The sequence below is a fragment of the Ambystoma mexicanum genome, chromosome 1p (genome assembly GCF_040938575.1).
Source record: "Ambystoma mexicanum isolate Mex_15411 chromosome 1p, UKY_AmexF1_1, whole genome shotgun sequence".
Classification (NCBI taxonomy): Eukaryota; Metazoa; Chordata; class Amphibia; order Caudata; family Ambystomatidae; genus Ambystoma; species Ambystoma mexicanum.
In genome coordinates, this window is record NC_090921.1 from 1,171,440,711 (window position 1) to 1,171,466,622 (window position 25,912).

At 46.9% G+C, this 25,912-nt stretch overlaps 1 protein-coding gene across 2 annotated transcripts in view; it reads left to right on the forward strand.

The window, feature by feature from the left end:
• Positions 1 to 8,767, forward strand: part of APLP1 (amyloid beta precursor like protein 1) — a 437,997-nt gene extending 429,230 nt beyond the window's left edge. For both annotated transcript variants that reach the window (XM_069604873.1, XM_069604874.1), the window contains 2 exons: positions 1,447 to 1,590; positions 4,375 to 8,767. In XM_069604873.1, coding sequence (XP_069460974.1) covers positions 1,447 to 1,590; positions 4,375 to 4,473 — 243 coding nt within the window. In that variant the 3' untranslated portion in view covers positions 4,474 to 8,767. The remainder of the gene's footprint in view (positions 1 to 1,446; positions 1,591 to 4,374) is intronic.
• Positions 8,768 to 25,912: the final 17,145 nt, after the last annotated feature.

Consider the following 25,912-nt stretch of genomic DNA (forward strand, 5'->3'; position numbering starts at 1 on the left):
AGAATGGGTTTACCGGCAACGGTAAAGGTGCCGGTGCCGGTAACCCAATTCCGCCCAACCACGAGGTCTCCTTGCGGGACCCGCAATGGGCACGTGGAAAAACCAGGCGTCCAGGCCGGGTCCCGCGAGGACACCAGGGAGCCAACAACGGGCCCGTCATTAACGGGCCAGTTGTTAGCTCCATCCCATTGAGCCCTATGGGGGCTCGAATGGGAATGGGGATGGACCGGGTCCGGGTTCCTCGGACGGGGAATTACCGGGTCCTCCAAGGTTGCGATGGCCCGGTAATTCCTCATTCGAGGAACCCGGGCCCGGATTGCGGTAAGGAGGCAACTATGCCGCTAAAAGCAGCATGGTTACCTCCAACCTACTGATGAGGGCCCGATGAGGGATTGTTTATTTTGATGAGGGATTGTTTATTTTGGTATTTGGTGAAGCTACAAAATTCGAAATTTGACTTGCCTGTTGGGCTGCATTAAATATTCAGGTCATTGGACCTTATTACAAGGTTGGAGGTAGCCTTGCTGGTAAAACCGGCAAGGCTACCTGCAAACTTGTGAAAAAATCTGTAATTGACGGATTTTTTCACGAGTTTGGAGGTAGCCTTGCCGGTGGAATTACAATGAGGAATTACCAGGGTATTACGACTTTGGCGGACCCAGTAATTCTCTATTGCCGGGTGCCAGTGCATCTGACTTTCTGTGCTCGCGGATGCCGCTCTGCCCGCCAGGTCAGACCTGGCGCGCTGACAGGCACCCGCGAGCGCGTAGTATGGCAGTACGGTAGCAACGGTGCCAGTAGCACTACCGGCACCGTTGTCACCGTACCGCCATACTTATGAGGCCCATTTAATACTGCCATGTTGGGGCATGGATTACTACTGAAGCTTGGCTTGTGACATGGAGAGGGAGGGCACTACTATACGTTTGGGGGTGAAAGGTTTACATTTGCTATGTGTCATAGAATGCAATTTCTCCTTGATTGACACTTTTAGTACACTTCTAGTACAAATATCCTCCCTCCTTTTTCCATATATTTAGATTTGTAAAGCGCACTAACAGCCCAAGGGCATTGAGGCGCCGTTGGATGAAGTCGTCTTAGTTGCATTTCTCCCTTTTACTCTCAAATTCTTTTTTTTACCCCACACTCCTTTCTTCCCGATCTTCTTCCACTAGCTTCCTTTCTTCTGTCTAATCTCTCATCCTGTTTTCTGCTTCTGGTCTTTCTCTTGTCCCTTCCTTCCCCTTTTGGAATCTCCCTCTCATCCTTTTGATGTCTCTGTTTTCCTCTTTGTACTGCCTCACTGTCTATCTCTCCAATACTAATTTTATCCAAATGTCCTGTCCTCCTCGTTAAGCTATACCTGCCCCATTCACCCTGTTGTGCTCCATCCCACCCATCCATCTATTTCTATTTTCAAATCTTCTCTTTCTGTTCTTCCTACAGGAACCGGATACATTGGTAACGTTTAACACAGGAGCTCTGATTGGCCTGTTGGTCGTGGCAGTCGCAGTGGCTATGGTGATCATTATGAGCCTTGTACTGGTCCGCCGTAAGCCGTATGGGACCATCAGCCATGGCATTGTGGAGGTAAACTCTTTAGGCGGAACTGTCAGCGATAATAGTTGAATCACATCCATTCCATTCACACAAGACAAAGATAGGACACTTCATTTGGACAAGTGATCAGATACCATGAATGCAGTCTACTAATTAGATGAGATGACCCAGCAGCTTAGGGACCAGAAAACAACACAGCAGCATAGTGACCAGATGAGAGAGCTCAATGATGACCAGGCGACACAAGTGTAGGATGCCGATTAGACAACACACTGGTGTATATCCTGATGAGCTACACTAGAGACTAGAATACCACCCATACAAGAGCAGTGGTACTGATGGCATAACACAGAAGAGGAAGGATCCTAAACAGAAAACACAAAATAACTGCATATTGACCAGAAAACAAATCCGAGTATCACGCTAACCAGATAATACATAAGCAGAATACAAACCAGATGCTACAAAATCAGCATGCTTTAAAAATAAGACAGAAGAGAAGGGATCTGTATCTAATAGACCGCAAAAAGGACAGGTACTGGCCAAATAACAGAGCAGGGTAAGAAACTGCCCAATATCTGAGCTGACACTGGCCTGATAATCCAAAAAAGACTGGAGATAACCCAATAGATTGGAGTGTTGACCATATACCAAATCAAAAGAGAGCAACATTCTAACCACACAAGAGCAAAGGACTTTCCAAAGAATACAAGAGAATTAAATGTTGGCTAGATAAGACAACAGAACAGGATCCTGAGCCAATAACACAAGGGAGAGGGAAATAGACTATTTAGCAAAACAAAGGAGGATATAGACTTCATAACACAAGTGTATAACTGACCAAATAATAGGAAAAAGCTGAATACTGGCCATGTTACACAAGAAAGTAGCACTCTAACCACAGAGGGTAGAGAGCACCATTAGTGCATTTCATGTGAAATGGTTTTTGACTTAGGACAAGGAATCCCAGTAGGCACCACTTCATCAGGGAATCTGTCCTTTGAGATTATGCTGTTTAACTGCAGACACACATTATGCTTTGCTGATGTATTTTATGAGTAGTAACAGTATAAGCTTGTCTTGCTTGATCCTTTCAGATTTAGAACATTATATGGAGCTCCCTTGGAATGTTGGTATTGTTAATGTAAATCTGGCAAAGGCCAACACTAGAGCTTTCAGTCAATTAGGAAAAATAGCAGGATAGCCCAGAGGAATTTCAGAAGTTTCTGCATGAATGTGTGATCTCTCCTGGGTGGTGGATTGAGCAACACGGGTTGGTGAAGAAATCGGGCATCTAGTGGGTGAGTGATCCAGAGCAATAGCAGAGGTTGAATCATTTGAAAGTGTCTAGCCATCTCTTCAGTTTTGCAGACGTCACCTTAAGTGGCATGAGTATGCGCAGATGTGGGTCACGGGCTTGCTGTGCCTAGAGTGGGACTGGCTCCACCTCACTGATGACACCCAATAAGGCTGAAACATGTCTGGGGTTATATGTGCAGAATAGATGTGACCTAGCAGTTTGGGCCGGACTGTCCCTTTTTTTTTTTCCATGCGCCTAATTTGCATATCGCCTTCCCCTTACTCTAATGGCACAGAAGGCTGAAAACTATGGTTGTAGGATTTCACAGAGAAGGGCCAGTGATTATGACTGACTCAATGCCTTCCATCCATCTTGCGTTTTGCACTGACTTGACTACCTGTCACCGTAATGACAGCCCCCAACCCGCTGCAATTTTCAGTAACTGACAAATTTGCATTGTCACTTGTGTAAGAACCAGATGTCTCCACAGTAAGGGCCCCTGGTCTCAGCTTTACCGAGCCCCCACAGGCTTTACATGAACTGTAACCATCTTTCATACATCGGTTCTTAAAGCTGTCCCATGATATTCTTATAACTGGCTTTCATGTAATTCTTTCGGTCCACCGCATTGATGATACTGTAATGACCTCCACAAATGATCATATTTCAAACAACATGGAAAAGGTTCATTGTCTCAAGATTGCCAGCAACAACATATGCCATGATGTCCGCCTGTGTACACCTACTGATTCTGACCTTCAATTCAACCTTTATGGCTCCAATATCTACAAGATGTTCTTTGCCATATTCACGTCCTCCCTAGACGCGCTAGAGGAACATGATCTCCTTCTTATCTTCTGAATGATGAGGTCCATGTCTAACCTCTTGATATTCCTCAGTAAAATGCCTTGTACACAGCATTGGCAGATTAGGAGTTAAACCTGGTCTTCCATTGTATTCTGCTATTCAATATGTTGACCTTGAGCTCCCAGGGAACCACAGGGCCAAATGTCAAGAATATTCTTTCCAGGAAAGGTTAGGACTTTGTAGGATTGAGGTAAGAAAGGCACAAAGCTTTCTCCACTCCCCTTGGGATTCGTACTTGCATAGAAATAAAAAACAGACTCACGTGTTCAGACATAAGCATCCATAGGTCACTATATGGAAGAAGGCAGTACAAATCCTTCGGAATTCTCACAGGAGGAGGACTGGAACATTGAAATCTGATGACATTTCCGGATTTGCAGTGATCCAAAGATATTTCGGAGCTTGTATTCTACGCTGGTATTTGCATGGTTGGTTGGCTAAGGCCGGCGCTTTCGGCGCATGCTTGGAAGTGTAATGATTAAGTGTCCCTCTCAGAAACCTGGTTGCATTGTGTGATTTGCAGTTTTGACGTGAAGCCTGGAGATAGCACCATATTCAGGGATTTGTGTTCTGTTGCTTGTGAAATTCCTCATGGATCTGTCGCTCATGAGCTCTACTGGGCTCCTTTCTCTCTTTATCCTCTGCAGGTCGACCCTATGGTCAGCCCAAAGGACCGCCAGCTGAGCAAGATGCAGAACCACGGCTATGAGAACCCCACGTACAAATTCTTCGAAGAGATGAACTGAATCATACCAGAGGATGGAGGAGGGAGGAGAGGCATCACAACACTGGTGGGGAGGGGGATACAAAAATAAATTCAACACCTATTCTCTGCTTCACCGGGATGGGAGGGTGCGAAGGAACACATGGCCTAACTCTTTCCCGCAGAACAGTTTCGACCCACTCTTCCATCCTCCCTCCTGGGGCCGTCTCGCACTTTCACCTCATTCAGAGGGTTTTGTTGCTTGTTTTTTTGTTGTTGATTGTTTAAACTATTTATTTTTGTTTTTTTGACAGTCCGCCAGCCCTCTTGATGCAGTGTACTGGCTCGTGAAACTTCCCGTGTGGCCTCTGGAAGCATTTGCCAGTCTGTGTGCTCTCCGCCCCCTTCCCAACCTATGGCTAACTGAGTGTCTGAGCCCTTTCTTACCCACATGCCCACACACACACACTGCTGTCACGCTTTATACAGGCACACTCATTTAAAAGAAGCCCTCAGTCCTGGAACATAGCTAGCTGTGTCCTTTGTGCTTCCGTTTCTGTCGAACCATATGTTTGGGGGGATGGTCGGGTGACATTGTGCAGGGGTGTACTGACTTGTAGGACTATTGGGCCATTCCCCAACAGTCTTGTTGGTCATGGGGGAAGAATCAGGTGCAAAGCAGGCCAAATATTCCCTGTCTTTGAAAGGCTGTTAGGGCACCGAGCAGAGTAAGCCACAGATCAGGCTACTGTTGGCATCTGTCTAATCCCTGGCACCCTTTCTGAAGTACTGGCCAGTTTCCCAGTCCCCCTACATGCCAGTCTACATTAGCTCTAACTAGGGGTGACCACTGCCCTGCGCAGGATGGGGTGTTTCAGAAAAAGAATCCAGACCTCGCATCCTCTGCCTAGTAACATTGTCACTATGTAGAGGGAAGTCCTTAGCGTCACTGGGCTCCAAGGACTGTATGTGTATGCCCCCAAGCAGACTTGAGCAGTGACATAACATTGGTGTGGTGAGAATTTAGTTCAAAATATGTTTCCTACCCATGTGAGAACCACCTTGAGGCCCTGCTATTTTGAAGAATACCTCTCTGAGGGATGAAGCTCTGCGTGCAAGGTCTATCCCGAATCAGCCTGAAAGGTGCAAAGAAGACTCGTTTCCCTTTCTGAGGCTAGGTCTCAGGCGTAGACATACTGTAAAGATGTCCTGTCCGGAGCCTCACACCTTCTCCACCCCAAGTAATGCTTTTTGTGTCCTACATTCTTGATTGGTTACTGGCTATGCCAAAGAACGGCATAAAGGTATCTGCGGCACCTGGGGTCAGATCAGATAGTTTGTGTGCTAAAGTGGGACCAGGGAGTCCTGATCATTCATGCCTTCATGACTGACGCGTCCCTTGGAAGAGTCGCCATAAATCTGTTAACCGCCATTTTACAACCTGTATTGTCGATTGTGCAGTCTTGGCTCACTGCGCGGTCCCGCTGCTTGTAACTAATCCAGCATTGCTTCTCAGGAAAGCGACTTTCCCCACATGCCTCCTTGAGGGTGGTGGCTGCTCCCCCTTTGCACACCAGCGGTGTATGCGATTGCACCCAGGGGATCGCGATGGCTATAGATTCTGCTGCCACATTGCACCCAGGAGATAAGGTTTCTGTTCTAGCATCACAACCCAGAGGTAGTGGTGATTGCTCTGGCGGCTGCTCCACAATTGAACCCCAAGTTGGATACTTTTAGTGACTCGTTCTTGCTGTTTGTGCATGGAGACACACTTCTCTCCTTTTTGTCCACCTCGCGCCTTAATTTTCTTCACTCTTCTCTATTCCTTTGGCCTCATATTTCTTTATGTAGCTTGGGGATTCTTCATTGGAGCAGTTTTTGGCACGTTTCTCTCACTCTTGCACTGGGATCCAGCGAGCAGAGCCCCCGGTGGTCTTGCATAGCGGGGAGAAAATGTGATCACACACTTCTCCTTACTTTTATTGAGCCTGGCAGAAAGCCCTCTCCCTTGTTTTTAGAAGAAGAAGAAGGCAAAGCCACTCATTGGAGTCCACAGTGCCCAGCCAGCCCTACCTACCGGTGTCCCTCCGTACATCCCACTATGCGCATCACTAACTCCATTTTGTGCACATTTCAACTGTGCCACATGTGGCCATTTCACTGTCTCTGTGTGTTGAACCTCCCACTGTCTATCAAGGACCAACTGGTTTTAGGTTGAACACACCTCTTAAACCTCCCCGATGCTTTATTTTCCATAGAAGGGAGTTGATGACTGGGAGCTCCTGTACCATCACTTTGTCCATCATCACTTTCATTTGAGGATCACGTTATTCACGGGAAGATTAAGGACCGGCTAAAAAAGGCAATAGATAACGAAAGATTATATTTTTATGGTTTTTCCCTTGGGTCACACCAGCGGCGTTGCTAGGGGGGGCTGTGGAGGATATAGCCCTGGGTCCATTGGTTGTAGCCCCGACTTGAGGCTCGGGGACTGCAAACAAAAGGCTAGCTAGCCCTGAGTCCCGACATTAGCGTAGTCCCGGATCGTTTCCAGACCTAGCAACACCCCTGGGTCACACCCATATTTTCATTGTCCTCATTTCTGCATACCAGAGAACGCCTGCAGGGTGCCTGTGCTGAATTCAGCCATGAAATGCTGCCAACAATTCCTAGCTTTTCCAGCACCAAAATGCCATGAAGTCTCCTGAGGGTTCTGTCAAGCTTTGTGTGGTTGCCCTAAAACACTTGGGGCCTGCTTCAGAGGTGCATCTTAAAATGAAAAGGTGCCACTTTTCCATGAAGACATACATTCCGATGTATTACTGGAGTGGCGACAATAAACGAAGCCTGCCACTCCTGCAAAGCCGTGATTTACGCCATGGCCGCAGCCTTGCCAACCACCTCACATGCAAGAGGTGGCAAGGACTGCATTCAGAGGCCAGAACACCCTTCCTGCACCAGCCAAAAGATGCGTACATTAATGGTACCCTTGGAGGTGCTGTTAAAGCCCACAGCACAGATTCTCCCATTATGTACATAGCAGTTCCCAGACTGCGGCACCACTTTTCTAGTTCAATGAAAGTTTAAGAAAACGTTCTTGCATTAGAAGAGTGGCAGTCGTTTGAGAAATGCTCGCTAAGCCACTGGAGCACGTTTCCGCTGCAAAGATAGATTTTAGCAGCTTTTACTGCTGGAAAGCACGGCAATTCCCCGCCAATATTTCCAACCATCTCAGAATGATAGTGTTGGAAACTGGAAGGGAGAATGTCGTAGCACGGGCTCTGAATCAGGCCCTAGGTCTTCAACTGGAAAACACAATGATTCTTGGACCTAAATAATACATCTTTGCTCATGACGTTGAGAACGGCCTGCCCTCCTGAAATGCTGGTCAGAGCACCACTTGGGCATCAAACCGTCAACAGTTGTTTCTGAATTTGTTGTGCCTGCCCATGTGTGTGGCATCAGCTATAGCTTAAAACTATGTGACGGTCAATGTACTCCTGCCCCGTTAACAAGCCATAGGGCTTTTTTCTTTGACCCGATCTTGAGTGGCCATTTTTGGGCTGCGTTTGAGTGCGACTGTGGGCATGAGTTTATTCTGCTTGCGTTGTGCCAGGTAAGATGCGTTGCTTTTAAAGAGTAGCGAGTTGCCAAAATCGGGGGAAGACCTATTCTTTTGGTCGGGGTATTGCAGGGTTCTGATTGGTTCTTCTACAGATATGTGTTGTTCGTTCATCTACATTGTTCCCATTCTCGAAGGCATTCCTGCACTCATTGAAAGCAGGATCCACTCACTGTGTCCATTAAGTGGCTGCTCTTTGCATTCCTATGCGAAAACATATTTCTGACAAATGTCTTTCTCAATAACCTCTTCGGAATTTGGTTGTTTATTGACGCTTGTCGTTTGTTCCTCTTTGACCTTCATGGGGGTTACACGTGCTACCCTCGCCCAGCCCACGCCCATATTCGTGTGCTTTCCCCTTCTTGCCTTACACCCTGCCCTAATGTTTTTTTTTTACCACTTTCTACTGTTCAATTTGTTTTTTTTTCTTCATTTGACGTTCTTCAGAAAATTGTTATTGAGAGAGTTGTTTTTCAGACTATGTATTTTAAGAAAATACCCTTCTTGCGCACAGGCTTCACACAGACATGTTTTGTGTCCACTGGATCCCACACTTTGGACAGAGCTCCCAGTCTGTACTCCCAAAAGCAGCATGTTCCCACCCCGGCTCCCAAATTAAACTGTGTATGCTCCGTCCAGCTGTAACACACATCTGTCTGACGTTAGCCCGTGTCACTACCTACTTTCCTTTTGTCATATAAATGTTTTTTTTAAATCTGGTGTCATTATTGTCTTAACAAGGGAGGCATGTGCATAATTTCTTGGTCTGCAGTTGGTTGTGTGCAGCTTGCCTGGCATTGGGGATATCTGCAGGAGACGGTGTGGCGCTTGCTGGAGTTTGGAGACCATTATGCTTAAGTGTGATCTTACCAATGGTGAATTGGCGGTGAGTTGCATTGAGCCCAGCAATGTGTTACCTAATTCATTGTAAACTCCAGTGGGACATGGTACCTTGGTAATCAGTGGGACATGGTACCTTGGTAATCAGTGGGACGTGGTGCCTTGGTAATCAGCGGGACGTGGTGCCTTGGTAATCAGCGGGACGTGGTGCCTTGGTAATCAGCGGGACGTGGTGCCTTGGTAATCAGCGGGACATGGTGCCTTGGTAATCAGCGGGACATGGTGCCTTGGTAATCACTGGCACATGGTGCCTTGGTAATGCATTTGGTGAGCTCCTGCTACGATGAAGGGGGCCTGTGGTGCCTTGCTCCCTGCAAGCCATAGTGTGGCACACGAGTACAGTGGTGTATTAGGTGAGTACTGTGGTGTGCTTGTAGAACCTTATGGGTGCATTGGGCAACTCCTGCTGTTGGTTTGTGCATGTACTGTGATTGTTAGGAGGCCTGTAGTGTGAGTTGATTAGATTTGTCATGCTCTAGTTGAGTACTGAATTGTTTTGGCTGTGGTATACAGTGCGCTGGTTAAGGGCTGCTTTTTGAGATCTTTGGTGTTTCATGAAGTTTGTTGTGTACTGGTTTAGGACCATTTAGTCACGGTATAATGCTTGGCATGTTTGGCGTGCGTTACGTTTGGTGAGATTTGACGTGGGTTGGGCAAGGTTTATGGAACAGTGTGGGAAGGCTGCTGGTCATTGGGTGATGCTTGAGGTATGATGTGTGATGCCTGCACTAACATGTTGAGGCCTCTTTTCAGGAAGGTTTTTTAAAGTCTCTATCTGCGGTAGGACTTGGAACAGCCAACCCGGAGCAACAAGCTTGTCTCAATCAGATTTAGACTTAACCACTCTTTTATGGTAGCGAGGCTGAGCAGTCAGGCCAATTTAAGGAGGAAAGGTGTCCTGTTGTGTAGAAGAGGTAACACTTTAAAAATAAGTGAAGTAAAAAGTCAACAGACATGCAAGTACAAATATTATCTAGCATATTTATCTAATACCCTATAGGCACACTTTAAGCAACCAAAGGTGGGAAAAAATAGCAATATACACATATATAACTCTAGAGTTTGGCAACCCTCTATGGCTTGCTCAGTACTTTAGAAATGAAGACAAGTCAAACAAATGTTCTGCAAATGACTAAATTAAAGAAAATGTTTGTAGAACATTACAGTACACAGGCCTTCAACTTATAAGCCTGCTCAGAATGTAAACAGGGCAATCTTCAGAAGCCCAGTTTGTAGGGGACACACAATGTTCTGATTGCAATCACTAATGAGTAGCGTTAGGAGAGGCCACTCAGATAGGGAGTCCACGGGACAGAAGCATCAGGTTCACAGCCAAGGTAGTAGGTAAAACGGTGATATAAGTCGAGTCGTAATGTTCTGGGAAACAGCTACCACCTGCATTGCCAAAGAGAAAGACCCCCAGAAGTACTGACCTGGACACCACGGCCATGGGCCAGCCCATGGATAGCACTAAGGAAAGCAGGACTGTGCGCCCAATGCAAACCCAAAGGGAGGGGCTCAGGAGATGGAGGAGTTTCGGGCCCCGAACCTACAGAAAGGTAGAAACAGTCCCAGGTAACAGTAAATCGCCGTGGAAGACTTGACCCTGCTCGTCTACAATGGCAGGGAGGCATCTGGTCATGGGGTTGAGTGTGTTCACTGCCTGTTGTCTTTCAGTACCTCTGGTAACCACAGACTGTTGAGCAAGGGGGACACTGTGTATTGGTCTAAGCAGGGACCCACCCTGATGATTTGACCGATGCACGTCTTGTATTAATCCTGGGCAAGGCCAGGAGGCACTCTGCAGCTTACTTCACGCTACCAACAAGCCCTCCTCTTGCGAAGGTCAGCATAGCACGTTTCCATTGTTGCAGCAGATCGCTAAAGATCCCCACAATGGATTACAGCCGTCAGGCTAGGTAGAAGTCCATGCAGTGGAGCCAAGCTTGATCCGGGTGTTGCACTTAAAATGCAGATGCATGCTCCTAGGCTTGAGGTTCATTGCCTGGCAAAGGCAATGAACCTCAAGCAGGACAGCTGACTGGTTGGTCCCATCAAAAGTCTCCCGGTTGAACAGCCCTCCAATAAGGGGACCTACAACATTCAAACTTGGAGGTGGCTGGACAGCCTCCCAGAATCAGCCCTCAGCAACCATGCCCCTGGAAGAATGTATATTGGGGGCAGACAGCCTCCTTCCCACTTCCTACCAGCTCACACACACAGGAGAACCTTCCTGGGTTTTCTTAAAGAAGACGGACAAGGTGCATGAAGAGAAAGGAAACTCGCACACCTGGCAAGCTAGAAGGATGGTCCTCCTAAATGCATTATCGTGGCTGGAAAGTTAACACGCAATGTTACCTCTGAAGAAAGGGAAATAATGTAATGGCTGCCACCAGTCTTTTTAGGGGATGCCAAGAAAGTAACAACATTGGTGCTTACAATAAAGAAAAAAAGAGACACACAGCACTTCATGTTAGATGCCTTGTTCTGCACTGAGACAAACACATTCCAATGACCTCTTCTGTACATGGTAGGCACATAGGCTGCACAGTGCACCCAAAATGACATTGGAAAGGGGCCCTTCGGAGACACTGGCAGCACCTCACTTACGGTCAGGGTTGCTGCTATAAAACAAGCCTAGATATTAGTAGAAACCAATGCGATTGGTGTTGGAAGTAATTTAGAACGCGCACTGCCAAGAAAGAGATGTTGTGCACAAAATCCTATTTTCCAAATCAATTGATAATAACACATACAGATGTGTTATTTGACATGAAAGTAATTTTTAATCATATCATGAACAGCCAAAACGTGTTTCGACCCCGCAGGTCGTCCTCAAGGCATGTGGCGACTTATCAAGGAAAAAGAATCAGAAGGGCCTTTTCAGACTGGCGAATATAGGGTATGTCACATAGGCACCAGTCATCAGTTTGAATCTGGCTGGTTTTGTTCTTGCGGTGTAATGGAGAGTCTTCAAGATGCTTTACGTTGCAGGGATCCAAACCGCTCTTTTTTGTGCCTGGCAGCTTCCATACACCACCAGAGGCACGTGTAAGTGTTCGCTCGAGCGATTTGATGCCTATACCAAACGATACACAAATCTTATCTTGATTATTTGACAAGACGGGCTCTACTCTCCGTTACACCGCACAAACAAAACCAGCCAGATTTAAACTGATGACTGGTGCCTATGTGACGTACCCTTCATTCGCCAGTCTGAAAAGGCCCTTTGGATTCTTTTTCCTTGATAAATCACCACATGTCTTGAGGACCACCTGCAGGGTCAAAACACGTGTCGGCTGTTCATGATAAGGTTAAAAATTACTTTCATGTCAGATAACACATCTGTATGTGTGATTATCACTTGATTTGGAAAATAGGATTTTGTGCACAGCATATCTTTTTTGGCAGTGCGCGTTCTAAATTACTTCCAACACCAATCGTATCTGTTTGTAACTGATCTGGGTTTTGTTTGGGGATCCCAGTGGAAGTATCAACCAGCAGGCCTCTCTATTTCCATATTATCCATAACTATTTTTTATTATGGAGCCTCTAGCGCACTGGTAGCCTTTTGGGCGAACCCCTCACTTTCAAACCCCTAGATACCAGTGTACTGGGAGGGTGTGAGGAATTCGACCATCCACACGGTGGGTGTGCACTCGCCTGGGCTTTTGATATTTTCTAAGAAATTGAATGATGGGAGATGAACCTCAGAAAATGTGTGGGGCTAATCAGCACACCTTTTCCTATGCTCACTGCACGACTAACCCAAAGACCTGTGTACTCTGGGGGACACAGCCTACAGGCGCAGTACTCCCTGTTACATTTAGTTGGAATGTGACAGCCAAGAGTAGATGAAAGCATCAAGAGCAGGAGGGCAACACCCCCTCCTGCCATGCCCAGCCTAATTAAATATCAAAGGCTCAATGGATCTACCCTGACAAAGGGGACAGGAAATCCAACACCTTTTTGAATTGCATCTGTCAACCTGAAGTCCGCTCCCACCCCTTAGTATGAAGGGCAATGAAAGGTCATGTCTGAGACAACTGTTTACAGTAGAAAACCCCTGCAGGCCGACCCCCTTTCAGAGGGTGGAAGTATGTGATTTGATGGAGACAGAAAGTATGTTTGCACCATAACTTCAAGGGACACCTGCTCTTTGATCAGGGAACACAGAGAGCTCAATTAACCAGAGTGGCTCTTTGATCCACAGCAGACAGGAAGATGGGTGGGACTTAGTAGTACATGTTTTCCCTCCTTTACCTTTGCTGTTGCAAAGCATTCGGGTTATGACCTCATGCATAACTGAAGAATGTTGGTGGGGACCCAGGATTGGTTCATTAAGGTAGGCTTAGCCTGCATCAATCACTGGAGACCTTTTGGCTTTAAAAGAGGGTTGAGCCCTTCTCTTAGGAGATCATCTGGAGACTTCTCAAGGAATAACAAGAAGAACTCATTTGGATCCTGGCTGAAGGTACAGTCTGCCTTACAGTTTTCCCCGGTGAAGGAAGGCCAGGATTTCCAAAGAAAAAAACAAGATAGCAAGCTTCCTAGGTAGGAAGTGCCAGAGAGTCTCTGAACCGAAAGAAGGACAAGGCTGTTGCCTGCAACACACTCCTCAGCTTTGGGCCATCCACCTTAAAGGATGACGCAAGCCCAGCGAAGAAGCTAGGAGGAGTGCACTGACGAGCATTTACCAGCATCCACTTTTAAGGACATTTTCAAGGCAGTCGAGACCCTCGCGCTGCAACCAAATGCACCGCTGACTGCTGTCACGCTGCAGTCACTCACACCGTCCGAGACACCTCGATCAGTGTTTCAGACCCACCAACCAGCACTGAGACGACTCCTGCCACTGTGTAGGCCAGCCTGCAGCCATCCGTCCAGCCTCGCGCACTGCACTGCCCGATACTCGCAGCTGTCTCCCATCTTGAACTCTGTCGCAGAAACTGCAAAGCACCCTGAAACTAAATCGATGCTGTCGAGCACCAAGAACTTCTACAAGCACAAGGTACATTGTGATTCTGTCCCCCTGGTCCTTCCCCGAAGGCCCCTAGTGACATTGTACGACCCTTGCTCCCCTGTATCCTAAAACCAAATATCCTTGAACTATTGAGATTCATTACTTTACCAACTACCCTCCTGTCAGTATCCAAAGTTCATCCCTTTTCCTTCTTGAAATTGTCTGTCCTCTGAATTCCTTTGCACGGTGGTTTGTATTTTGTAGTGTTCTAGAACTGTCAGTTGAATAATAAAGTAGATATTTTTATACAACCGACTGGACAGTCCCTTTTATCATTGGGTAATAATTGTATTTACGCTGTTTTGTAACTAACCAACTATCCACAACCTTGCAGAGATAAGCCTGCCGTTCCGTCCATGTTACCAAAACTGGACAAGGAGGTATATAATTTAAATGTGTTTCCAAGCTGTTCGGATCCCTTCTGGTGTACTAGAGGTGTGGGGCTGATGGTTTAGAAACTGATATTTATCCCTGGACCATTGGTTCCCCGGAATTTGATTTGTCACAGAGGGGTTTCCCAGTACTGGTGACCTAGTGTGCTAGAATAGAGTGCAACAAAGAGTGAGGCTGGGAGACCTCGCTCACCTTCAAATTCAACAAAAAATCCATAAATATTCAAAAGTGGTGCTGGAGGCTCCTAGGAAGTAAGGGCAGATGTTCAAAAAGAGAAATCTCCATAATGCCCCTGGAGGGTGTTGATGAGATTTCCGATGCGTTTGATGAGGTCTCTGGTGCTTTGCATGAGGCCTGCAAAGTTCTGACTATGCTTGAGGCACATCAGCGGTGGCCTGAAGGGTGATCTGTAAAGCATGGTAGGTTTTTGGAGACTTTCTCTCATGGCATCTGGGGTTTGCTTGGTAAAATACATGCGATCTGTCTAAGCTGTTGCATCAACATAAATATGGGAGAGAGCCGCTTTGTGCTCAGATGACTGCCCTCTATTGGGTTCCAAGAGGCAATGTGTGATGTATGCGTTCTGGCTCAGTCAATACCTTTTATCGGCTGTAACCTGATGTGTGAGACCCGCCTCATCAAGCAGTCCACACAGGGTGATCTCACCTAAGCAACAACCTTTTATGAGTTGACTAACAGCAAGACAGTTGATGATATCACCAGAGTTGATAACTGGCCCCTCGTCAGCAGGAGCAGCTGTGTTCGCTCCTGCAAAACTACAAGCCCCGGCATGCAAGGGGGCATCGGCTAAAAAGGCGGGCTGCATGCAGATTCTTAACATTAGAGCATTTGTGTAAAAGGTAGAACAAAACTTCAGAGAAAAAGCAAATGCCAATCCGCGGCCAGGACAACTGCGGCAATACATTCAGTGGATGGTAGACTATGCGGAAGTCGTTAGGTGAAATATTGCAGCTGTTCAGAGGTAGTGGTAGCTTTCTTTTGGCGAGCGGTTGTAGTCGTTTTCAAAACACGCTTATACAAAATCGCTTCCAAGAGGTGGTGTGTAGATAGTGAGGGGCAAACGCCCACTGCCCTGTGCAAAAGAATTGAGCATTCCCTTTGATCGTCCGCCTGGTATGCAGTGCCTTGTCAAAGGATTTGCACAACAGGGGCTCACTAAAAAGTGAATGTTCCATCAGTGAACACTCGCAGCTTTTGCTTGCACCTTGATTCGGGGGTGAAACCCCTGACAGGGCTGCAGTGGAGTCTTGATATGGAGGTGGTCAGAGCAATGTATCGATTCCACATTGGAATTGTTCAACCTGCACGTTCCTTGACTCCCTCTTTTGGCGAAAGTTGTGACTCCTTTCTTTGTTCTTTAACCTGACTTTTATAAATGCAGATGTTGATAGATAATTCATGCTGGCACTGTGACTTGGACGATGCAGTCCATCTGCTCGGATCGGTCAGTTACCAGCAGTGGAAAGGTAGACCGTTTGGATTGGTGCTTTATCATTGCTACAGGTGCCATTGGTGATCGTTCACACACATGAAGATGGAGCACATACAAGGAACACCCATCCTTGTCAGAGCAGACAGTGATGCAAAGCAACCGATGTGTTCCTGCCTTGCGCCCCAATGTACTGCCTTCTTTCATTTGTACTTATCCGCTCTTTTCATTTTTTAAACATTTTTTTTGTATTATACAGAGTAGCTCAGACGTGGAGGTATGCGGGGTGCTGTACATAAAAATTCAGTAAAGTGCAACCGGTTACAGAATGACGGTATTATAAAACAAATCTGAAAACATCACCCAAAAATGTGGGAAAGAAAGGGTCAGCAACCCACAGTTTGGGCATAAGGTTCATGGAGCGACTCCGGAAAAGACTTGTGGAGAGAAACGGTGGAATCGTCCATTTTAGTGACGCTGTGGAGGGCCCCCAATAAAGGTCGCCCCTTCAAGGTAGTGCTTTCTTTTTCCTACCGCCACATGCTCATTTTCAGCTCTGCAGCCTCCTTCCTGCTTTGCAGCCCAGCACCCCCTGCCCCTATGCCCCCCAAGTTCCTCCACTCCCTCACAAGCTTCACTCCTACATGAGAGCATAGGATGGGAGGATAGCTCAGTAGCAACGTGCTCGCCTTGGAAACAAGACGACAAATTTATTTATTTGTATTTTTAAAACGCGCACACAGCCCGCGGGCATCGAGGCGCTGTTACAGGAATTTTTTTTTGTTTGTTGCATACTTTTTTTTGGTGTTGGTTTTAGTTACGTATTTATAACGCGCTTTAATACCCAGAGGTTTCTACAGGCGGACCCGGGATCGAACCTGTGTTGCTTCGTGTAATCGTGCTTCCAAGGCGAGCACTTGCCTGAGCTATCCTCTCGGGACAACACAGGTTTGATTCCCGGGTCCGCACTTAGAAACTTCCAGGTATTAAGTGCGTGCAACTAAGAGACATATTCCTGTAACAGCGCCTCTATGCCTCAGGGCTCTGTGAGCACTTTAAAAATGCAAATAAATAAATGGTCTGGGGGGATAGTTCAGGGGCAAGGTGCTCGCCTCAGAAGCAAAAAACGACACGGAGCAACGCAGGTTCGATCCACGTGTCTGCGCTTAGAAATATCTGGGTATTAAGCGCGTTATAAATAACCTATCATATCTGTGGTTTAGCTCCAAGTGGAAAAGTTCTCCTAACAACGCACCTGTGAACAGATAACCAGTGAAAATGGGAGCTATGTGCAAAATTTAAATATCTTCTCTGTAGTAACGGAATAATTAATTCCCAGACATCCCGTGCAAAAAGATTCCCACAGCCTTACTTGTCCCATTGTGACGCATACCCTTTCCTGTCATAACATTAGTTACCAACAGGTAACTGGCACTCCACGATACATTTATTGCTGAGATTTATGAAGCGCTATTAACCAATTCATGACAACCAAGCATTGCTTGGGAACCTTCTGGCACTGGGTAGCATTTAAAGATTTGTGTACCTTTAGGCCAATTGTCTTTATCAATAGCAGTGACCAACGGCTTCCAACAATGAGCGGAAACCGCTCCACATGAGTGAAATCTCGACAGGCATGCACACAACTGGTGCTTTTCAGAGCAATCGTGGGTGGGTACAATTTGGCCAAGCACTTGTGCCTTTTCCTAGTATTCCTCCACTAGGAAGGGGATGAGCTGCCCCCGTTGGATCACATTACATGATTTGTATCACTTGGCCTTTTCAATGTTTGTACTGTTGGCCAAAGCTACATGGAGTGATGCGTTGGGAACAAGCATTTGCACTGTTGTGACAAAAGGACTATTGGTCTGCAGGAGTTGCAGGAATGAGTAGTGACTAAGGCAGCCACTTAGCTCCTCACTAGTACTAAACCAGCAGTAACCCAATCATAAAGGTGAAAAGAAGGCACAACACAAATGGTATACCTCGTTTGCCTCTTGAGGTAATGCAGGCCGAGTACAGGCTACATACTCTGCAGAATAGCAACCCAAACAACAATAACACACTGATGCCAAAATAAGAGGAATGTCCAGTCAATGTGCTATATAAAAAAACAAATAGCTGACTTTAATTAGACTAACAATACTGATAAAACACTAATGACCCACCCCTGTAAAGGAAAACATGGAGAATAGACTTTGGAATCAAGGGGCGCTTTGGGTTTGAAGACAGTGGATGGACAGCCACAAATTTCAGCAGCAAACGTTCTTTTTCAACTAAGACGTCTTAAGCAAAGTGGAAAGTGGGGTCTTGCAAGTAAATAGAGCCCTCTACGGGAGGCCGTAGGGGCAGGATCACTTCATATACTTTAGTTCTTGTTCTGAGGGCTCAACAGTATTGAGCCAGGCTTTTAGGAGCTTCCTAAGCAGTGATTCAGTGTATGGTTGGTGAGCTGGTCGACTGGGTCCAATATGCAGTGCGGTCCAAGCACCAATGGCACATGACACAGAGAAGCTTAAGAAAGGCAGGTGATGTCCAGGTCTGTGTAGATCAGAAGCAGCTCAAGGTGGTAATTAGGGCTTTTCCTGGACTTCTGGGTTGCTGCGAGGCCCTGTCCTGTGTCTGCAGGGGCAATGTGAGTACTTAGTTCTGCACTTCCGAGTCTGGAAGTTTACCAGAACACGTGTAGGAACTGCTAATTCAACAAACAGGATCCTGGTTTCAGTGTTCAGGTGAGCTTTGGTCCACACAGCAGCTTCTTCCCAAATAGACGCTTTGGATGTTTTGTGGACAAGAGCGTGCCTCTGGTTGTGAGGCCACTGGCCTACCCTCTCTGGCAGAGGACTTTGGAGCAGCTGTACTTAAAACCAGGTTCTTGGAGAGTCTCTGAGTGGAGGGTATCTCTCTAACCCCTCCCCTGCATGGGCAACATTCTACAGTGGATTTGGCCAAAGCAAGACCGTGTCAAGGGTCCAATCCAGGATGCTGTAACAAGTGTCAATTGCTTTCTAATGTCATACCATACACAGAGTATCTTGTCTGCAGGAAGTTAGGAGCCCTAGTAAAAACAAGATGGTGAGACTCCTTTGTGGTCGAACCTCTACCCTGGGCTACTCTAACTCTACCCCCTTCCTAACTCTGCCTACAACAAAAGGTCTCCAATAATCAGCACTGTGGTGTGATTTAACGATTGTACTGGCAGGGCGATTTTTGAGGCACGAGCTCCCAGCCAACCACCAAGGGAGACTTCGTGTTCTATAGAGTAGGTGCCAAGGCTTCTGAGGGGGATCAAAAGGAGAGTGTATGGCTACAACCAAACGTTGATATGGGTGAAACTGGGCTCAGACAAACTGACTCCACACAGACCTTGTCAGAAATGAGTCGCTGCCCACCAGGTTGACAAGAAAATGGCTTGAGATGCTTGTGGCTGTATAATTGTATAATACCAGCAGTCACCATGTCAAAACCTAGACATGGCCTATATTTGTTATCATAAACTGCCACCAGACAACTGGGCCTCTTCCTGTGGTATTTATGAATGACCCTTCCAAATTGCATTTACAACTTTTAGTCAATAAAATTGGCTTGGCACTTCTTAAAAATGAAGTCCCAATGCAGCTACATATATTGCTGGCATGCCAATTACTCATGCCCGTGAGCAGCTATAGAGAGGGTGTTTTATAGGAGGATATTTGTAAGCTCAATAATGCACCCAATGGACGGCAGGCCCATCTGAATACAAACCCAACACCAGTTTCTAAAACACAGAGCGCCGTCTGACAGTGAGGCTGTTTCGCAGACCTAACTGCCACCGCAGAATCCATTTACTAGAGTCCCTAAAATGTCAAATAATCTGAGAGATTTCCCCTAGCAGAAGAACATCCATCACAGTTGCCCCCATCGCCACCAGAGTGGTTTTATGGGATAAGAACTTGTTTGGGTGATGGCATGTTGTGTGTGGGGGAAAAGGTGACGGGGATTACAATAGAGGTTACAAACAATTGGAAAAGGTACGAGGAAGATGAGGGTGAAGGAATAGGATTGTGATAGGAGATGTGGGAAAAGAACCACATACCCTGAGAAGGTGAGAATCTATTGTAGTATGGAGTTGTTATCATTTTTGGAGAAAGGCTAAACTGGAGTATATTTACTAACCTCTGTATTAAAAAAATACTGTAGCAGCCATACTCCTTTGGATCCTGTTATGTGCGCAATAATGCCTCATTCGAGGGCCATTTAAAGATCATTCGGGCATTTAACGAGGACCAAGAGACAGACCAGAGGAGGGTGGGGGCGGGGGGCATTATTGTGATTGGACCCAATGAAGATAGAATGTTCTGTTTACAACAAGGAAAGACAAAGGAGAAACATTAGAATGATACCAGCCATTGCCCTCTAGCACTGCATTGTCTACAATAGAATTGCTAACATTTTGATTAGGTTTATAGCCCTCCCCTGAGTGCCTACACAAGCGTGTAGTGGCCCAGAAGCGCAAGTGTGTGAGCGGGTTGAAAAGGGTTCAAGGGACACTGATCCACTGTAGCGAAATGGAGTGGTGGGACCGTGGGAGGGTGTAAAGCTATTGGTACCCCAGTACAGGCCGTGTGTGCCGCTGATGCCCACATGTCCTAATTTGGGGAGTGAGCAGTGGGAGGCACTAGCAAGAAGCTGGCCATGCAAGTGGATGGGCTGTGGCATTCGGACAGGTGTCGATCTACCGAGAAGTCTGCAGCGTGGGAACCTGTCAGCCATTTTAAAAAAAAGGGACGTACATAGCCTGTGCACGTCTGTGTGGGCTGGCAGGAATGGCAGTGCAGTGGGGCAGAACGGAAAGAAAGTTGCGTGCAGAGCAATCTATGCGCTGTGCAGCACCCCACATTCCAGGGTATTTGTAACTAATAACCTTTCACTAACTGCTTCCACATCTAGGAGTTAGTTTGGAAGCCCCACAGGGATTTGGGGAGTGATAAGGATAGTGCCCCATTGTCTCCCTGTTGCCACCAGCACATGCAGTGCTTAGTCTCGGGCAGTGGTCGAATTGAACAAAAAGAAGTAGTGTTCCCTGCAGGCCTGCACCCGCTTCCCATGAACCCCATTGCCACGCCCCCCTGCCCCTCGCAAAACAAAACCCCAAACAGACGCGCCTAAAAGTGACGAAGGAAGGACGAAGGAAATGGAGGAGGCACCCCAATAACCTGTGTGAGGTCTTCCTCCCTCCCCCACCCCCTCTCTGGGTAAGGGGGAGGGTGCCCGCCAAAGCGCGGCAAGTCAGGCAAAAGCCTGCAAAGGGCAAAGGAAAGGGGGGGTGCCCCATATAACAGGCGGCTGCCCGGCAGCAGGCAGTTCCAGCCCCTGCCAATAGACACCCGCTGGAGACAAAGGAAGGAGTGTTGAACACCGTGTTGAATGGTTAGTTTCAGGCACCCTCAAAGGCAAAAAAGACCACGGGGCCTGTAAAAGGTTTTCCTTTTACAGGCCCCGTGGTCTTTTTTGGGTAGTTTCAGGCACCCTCAAAGGCAAAAAAGACCACGGGGCCTGTAAAAGGTTTTCCTTTTACAGGCCCCGTGGTCTTTTTTTGCCTTTGAGGGTGCCTGAAACTACCCATTCAACACGGTGTTGAGGAGATTAGTGGATATTTCCCCTGAAGAATGTTCGCCCGAATGGGGTTGTGAAGAACAGAAAAATGTTGGGATTGTTATTCTAATGACACATTGAGAATTTTGTGTTTTGTTATGTGATATCTTCTGTGTCTTGTGTATTTGTATAATTGAGGCTGATGTTTTAATAATTGTTTTTTCTAATGTTAGAATCTGCACTGTGTTAGGTGAGGGTAGTGTTTTATGTTCAATTTTCAGTTGAAATATTTTGAATAAATTATATCTTGTTTGTAAACTAATTACAGCACGCGGTCCATTTTGTCAGGACTTGGTGTGCCGGAAAATCGAACAAAGGTTCCTAACTGAGGGGGTTTGGGTGTGAGTAGAGAAAACGAATCATCTTGCTCTTTATTGTATTATATATAAGTAACCCAGCACAGCATATACCAGGGTATTCAATTACCCTGCAGTAGATTAGGGTAGGGAGAGGGGCCGTACATGATAAGTAAACTGGAAAGGGGGAGCCTCTCTTATAAAGAAAATTCCGAAGGTGGTGCATACAGGACAAGTAAAAATTCGGTGGACAAGGGGGCAAGAATGCAGAGGTAAAATGCGAACAAAGGACTAAAAAACCGGCTTCACCCATCAGGAACGGCGCTCCTCAGTCGGTAACTCCTGCAAGGGCAGGCAGAGCAAGGTTAAGTTGGGTGGGAGCATTACTCTAATAAATCGGAGAAGAATTTCTATGGGTGGAGTATGTCGGGAAAAGTGACCACAGAGGGGGTAAACTAAGAGCCGGTGGTTTGAGTGCATGCAAGGAAAGGTGGTAGGGGCTGAAGGTTCCCCAGTCCAGGTACAACGTTGTCGTAAGTGAAGGACCTGGTTGAATATCCAATAGAGCTGTTGCATTGTTCAAGCAGGGGGCATGGAACATTTTACAAAAATAGGGCGCAAAGTGCGCTAAGCTCCTGGAGAGGTGTTTTGCAGAGCAGGCAGGGGCTGAAGGTTCCCCAGAAGAGGCACAACATGGTCAAAGTGAAGCCCCTGGTTGAAGTTACAAAAGAGTGAGTGCACCGGCCAACAGGGGGCACGGTAAAGTTTACAAACATGGGGCAAGAAGTGCACTAAGCTCCTGGAGAGTTGTTTCACAGAGCGGGCATGGGCTGATTAACGCAAATTCCCCATAGTACGAACTAGGGGAAGGCAGAAAGTTGTCAGCAAAGGGGTTGGAGCTCCTGGGTTGGAAGACAGTACAAAACCCTTGGAAAGGTAAAATGAGGAAAGGGGGGAGCCACGGTGGATGGTAACCCACCTGTGGCGTGGTGGTGTTTGGGCGACCAAGCACAAGAGACAGACTCCGAATGAGCCAGGAGAAGCCGGAAGGGTCTTTGCTCTTTTCGGACCAGCGCCTCTGGAAGCCTAAACGGCAGGGGCGTATGGTGGTAACAATAAGGGCTCAGCTTCCCCCAAAGAAACGGCGCTCACCCCACCCAAGAACACCTGCAAGGGCAGGCGAGGCACAGACACGAAGGGTTGGGAGAATTGTGTCTACGGAGGACTTTGTGGAAAGAAAGGGGGAAGCAAGTTGTTGGACACGGAGCAGTCGCTGCATCTTCAGAACTATTTTCACTAATGTGTACAGTGTTTTTTTATGATGATGTGAAAATAAATCTGCGGCCTTTTTATGCCAAAAAGAAGACAAGTCTCATTCTGCACATTACTGGGGGAACAAAGAATGGGCATGTACAAATGTGATTGGTGCAAAACGGACAGATGCACAGGTTATGCTGTGTAAGTGAAATGCAAGTTTCAGCTTCTTGCCACACTTTTATTTGAAAACGAAACCATTATGGAACTGTTTCTTTTTTAAATAAAAGTATAGCAACGGTCAAATGTAATTTAGGAAAAGTAGGGCCGCACCGCTGCCGCCCACTTCGACCACTGGCTCTCAGGTCTATTAAAGAGACAGTAAAGCACACCGGCTTCACCTATTAGTAGTGAGGGTGAATGCTTAATCTGTTCTATGTAGAAGACAGGAAGGTGTGCTCAGACCAAGCCTTACAACATCAATGCAACCTCAAGGAATAAATAGGGTCTATACCACGTATTTATAAACAATATCCATCATGCTTTAGCAAAACTACAGATGAAATATATTGAACTGGAAAACCTTTAACCATCTTAAAATTGTAGCAGAAATAGTTTCAACATACAAGTATCTCACTTCTGCATGCTGAAGTCATAGCAATTCTGACCTTTTTTCCTTGGAACAATGTAGGCAATGATAAGGCTCAGAATTGCCTGCAGCTGAGGCTTCTGGCAGCCCACATTCAGTTCTAGGTATTCCCACGGCACAAGGCTGTGTACTGTATCGATAGGAGAGCAGCTCACAGTGCAGAGGGTAAGGCCCTACACATCATGACATTCAATGAAAGAGTCAGAAGGTCACTTACACGGTCTAGCGACCTTTGTGGGGATTTGGAGTGGTGGTATGGCCCCTAATCATTGGGCAAAGCGGGCGGGAGCGGTGCTCCTCTACTTCTTTTAATTAAGTTGTACAGTTCCTATACTTTTATTTTAAAAAGAAACCGTTCCGGAATGGTTTTGTTTTAAAATAAAAGTTTAGGAAGAAGGAGCATGTGTTTAGGGGTTTGTATTGTGCGTGGCGATGCGGTTTGTGGGGAGCGGTGCATGACAGTGGGGAACATAGTGCCACTACTTCTTTTCGTACACTTCGACCACTGCCCCTAAACAATTGGTACAAAACAGTGCACATGAGAAGTCCTACAGCTCATAGGAAGTTTAAATCAAATTGGGCAGGGGGTAGTTCCTCAGCACAGGAAGGGCTGTGTGGCAAGGGAGAGATTTTGAGCATACTGGGATGGCACCAGGTGCATGTAGTACCACATCGTCACCCACTAGACGTAGCCCAGATAAGTGTTTTCTTCACAAGTACAGAGAGCAGTGTGGCTGGCTCTCACTAGAACAATCCTTCAGTAGCAGACGATCTAAGGCGGGCCACAGAGAAGGCATGTGCACAGAGAGGAGGTGTGCAGGTTCACTTGCGCACGGAACCAAGTAGCTCTCGCAAGACAGCACTCCATGCCTCTGGATCAGGAAGGCCTCCCAAGCAAAGGATATTGATCTGCGGTGACTCCAAAAACTAACAGAGTAACTATTGCCCCGTTCATAGTGAAGCAGAGGGGAGCAGCTCCATTTACTTTAGAACTCTTCAGTGAAGAGTAACCTCGATGAGGGGGCAAAGCCTGGTCTTGAGCCATTTAAGGTTGTCTGGAAGGAGCTCCCAGAGTGCCCAATAGTTTCAATGAATTAACTACCCCAATCAGACCTCCTGCATCAAAGAAGTGATTATAAGTCTGGATGACATTAAATGACTGTCTTCTTCAAAGGGTCCAATTGAGGCTCGTCAAGTATTTGGCTAAGAGCAAGTTACTTAAGAGGTGCTACACAAGGCTGGTTATTGTGTAGCTTAAAGATAAATGGATAGCTTAAAAGATGGTGTAGCGGTAGCCCCTCGTTTCCAGCCCTGAGCTGGACATGGGGTGCACATCTCTCTCTTGGGCCAAGGGCAGTTCCGATGGGAACCAACCACCCGCACCCACCAGGCCAATTGGATAGGGAGGGGTTCTTACCTTATACAATCGTGGGACACATGCACCAAGCTGGATATATTTTTCTTTTTTTTCAGGGATCCCAACTGGGACCCCTCTTTATTTATAGAACCACATTTTCTCATTAACAATTCCAACCCTTTAAATTACAAATCCCATGGTGTGAGTTCTTCCTCAAAGGGTCAGCCCTAGAGGGGTCATAGGGAAACCCATAAGATGGAACAGACCCCTGCCCTACACCTGGTACTACTCACTGTAGAGTGTGGCAAGTGGATGGTCCCACCCCTTATAGGGCCTCTGGCAAGCTGACTCACGCCAGGGTCCTAAAACATTCGATCCCTTCCACTAAACTCTAGGAATATGCCCCCTTCTTTACATTGATTCTACTTCAATACAACTATGGAGTAAACCACGCTCTAAAACTGTAAACATGTACTTGAATACACACACAGAACCATATAAAACATATTATCAGGGATCTGTGGCTGGCGTGCTAGAGCTCCCTGCTTCACCCGGTCTGTTCCAACGTGGCAGCCCCGGCTTCTTTACTCTCTTCAACTGGGCTGACTAAGGGCGCAGCGCAGGACTTGTCCTTCCCCTCTCCACCCTCCAAGGTGGAGCGTGTGGGGTTTTACGCGGGTCCCCGAACCGCGTAATAAGTCACACGGGAGGAGCCGGGGAACAATGCGTCTTGCTTTATTTCCCTTCCACATAACACTGCCCTTTTCCTGTCCTAGCCCAACGTCACTTCCCTTGCCGGGAACCAAAACCGCAACGGCGGTCTGCCCACACAACGATGTGGACGGGCTGCATAGCCCTAACTAACAATCCGACATCTCCCCCCTTTTTAAATAACCACCTGTCT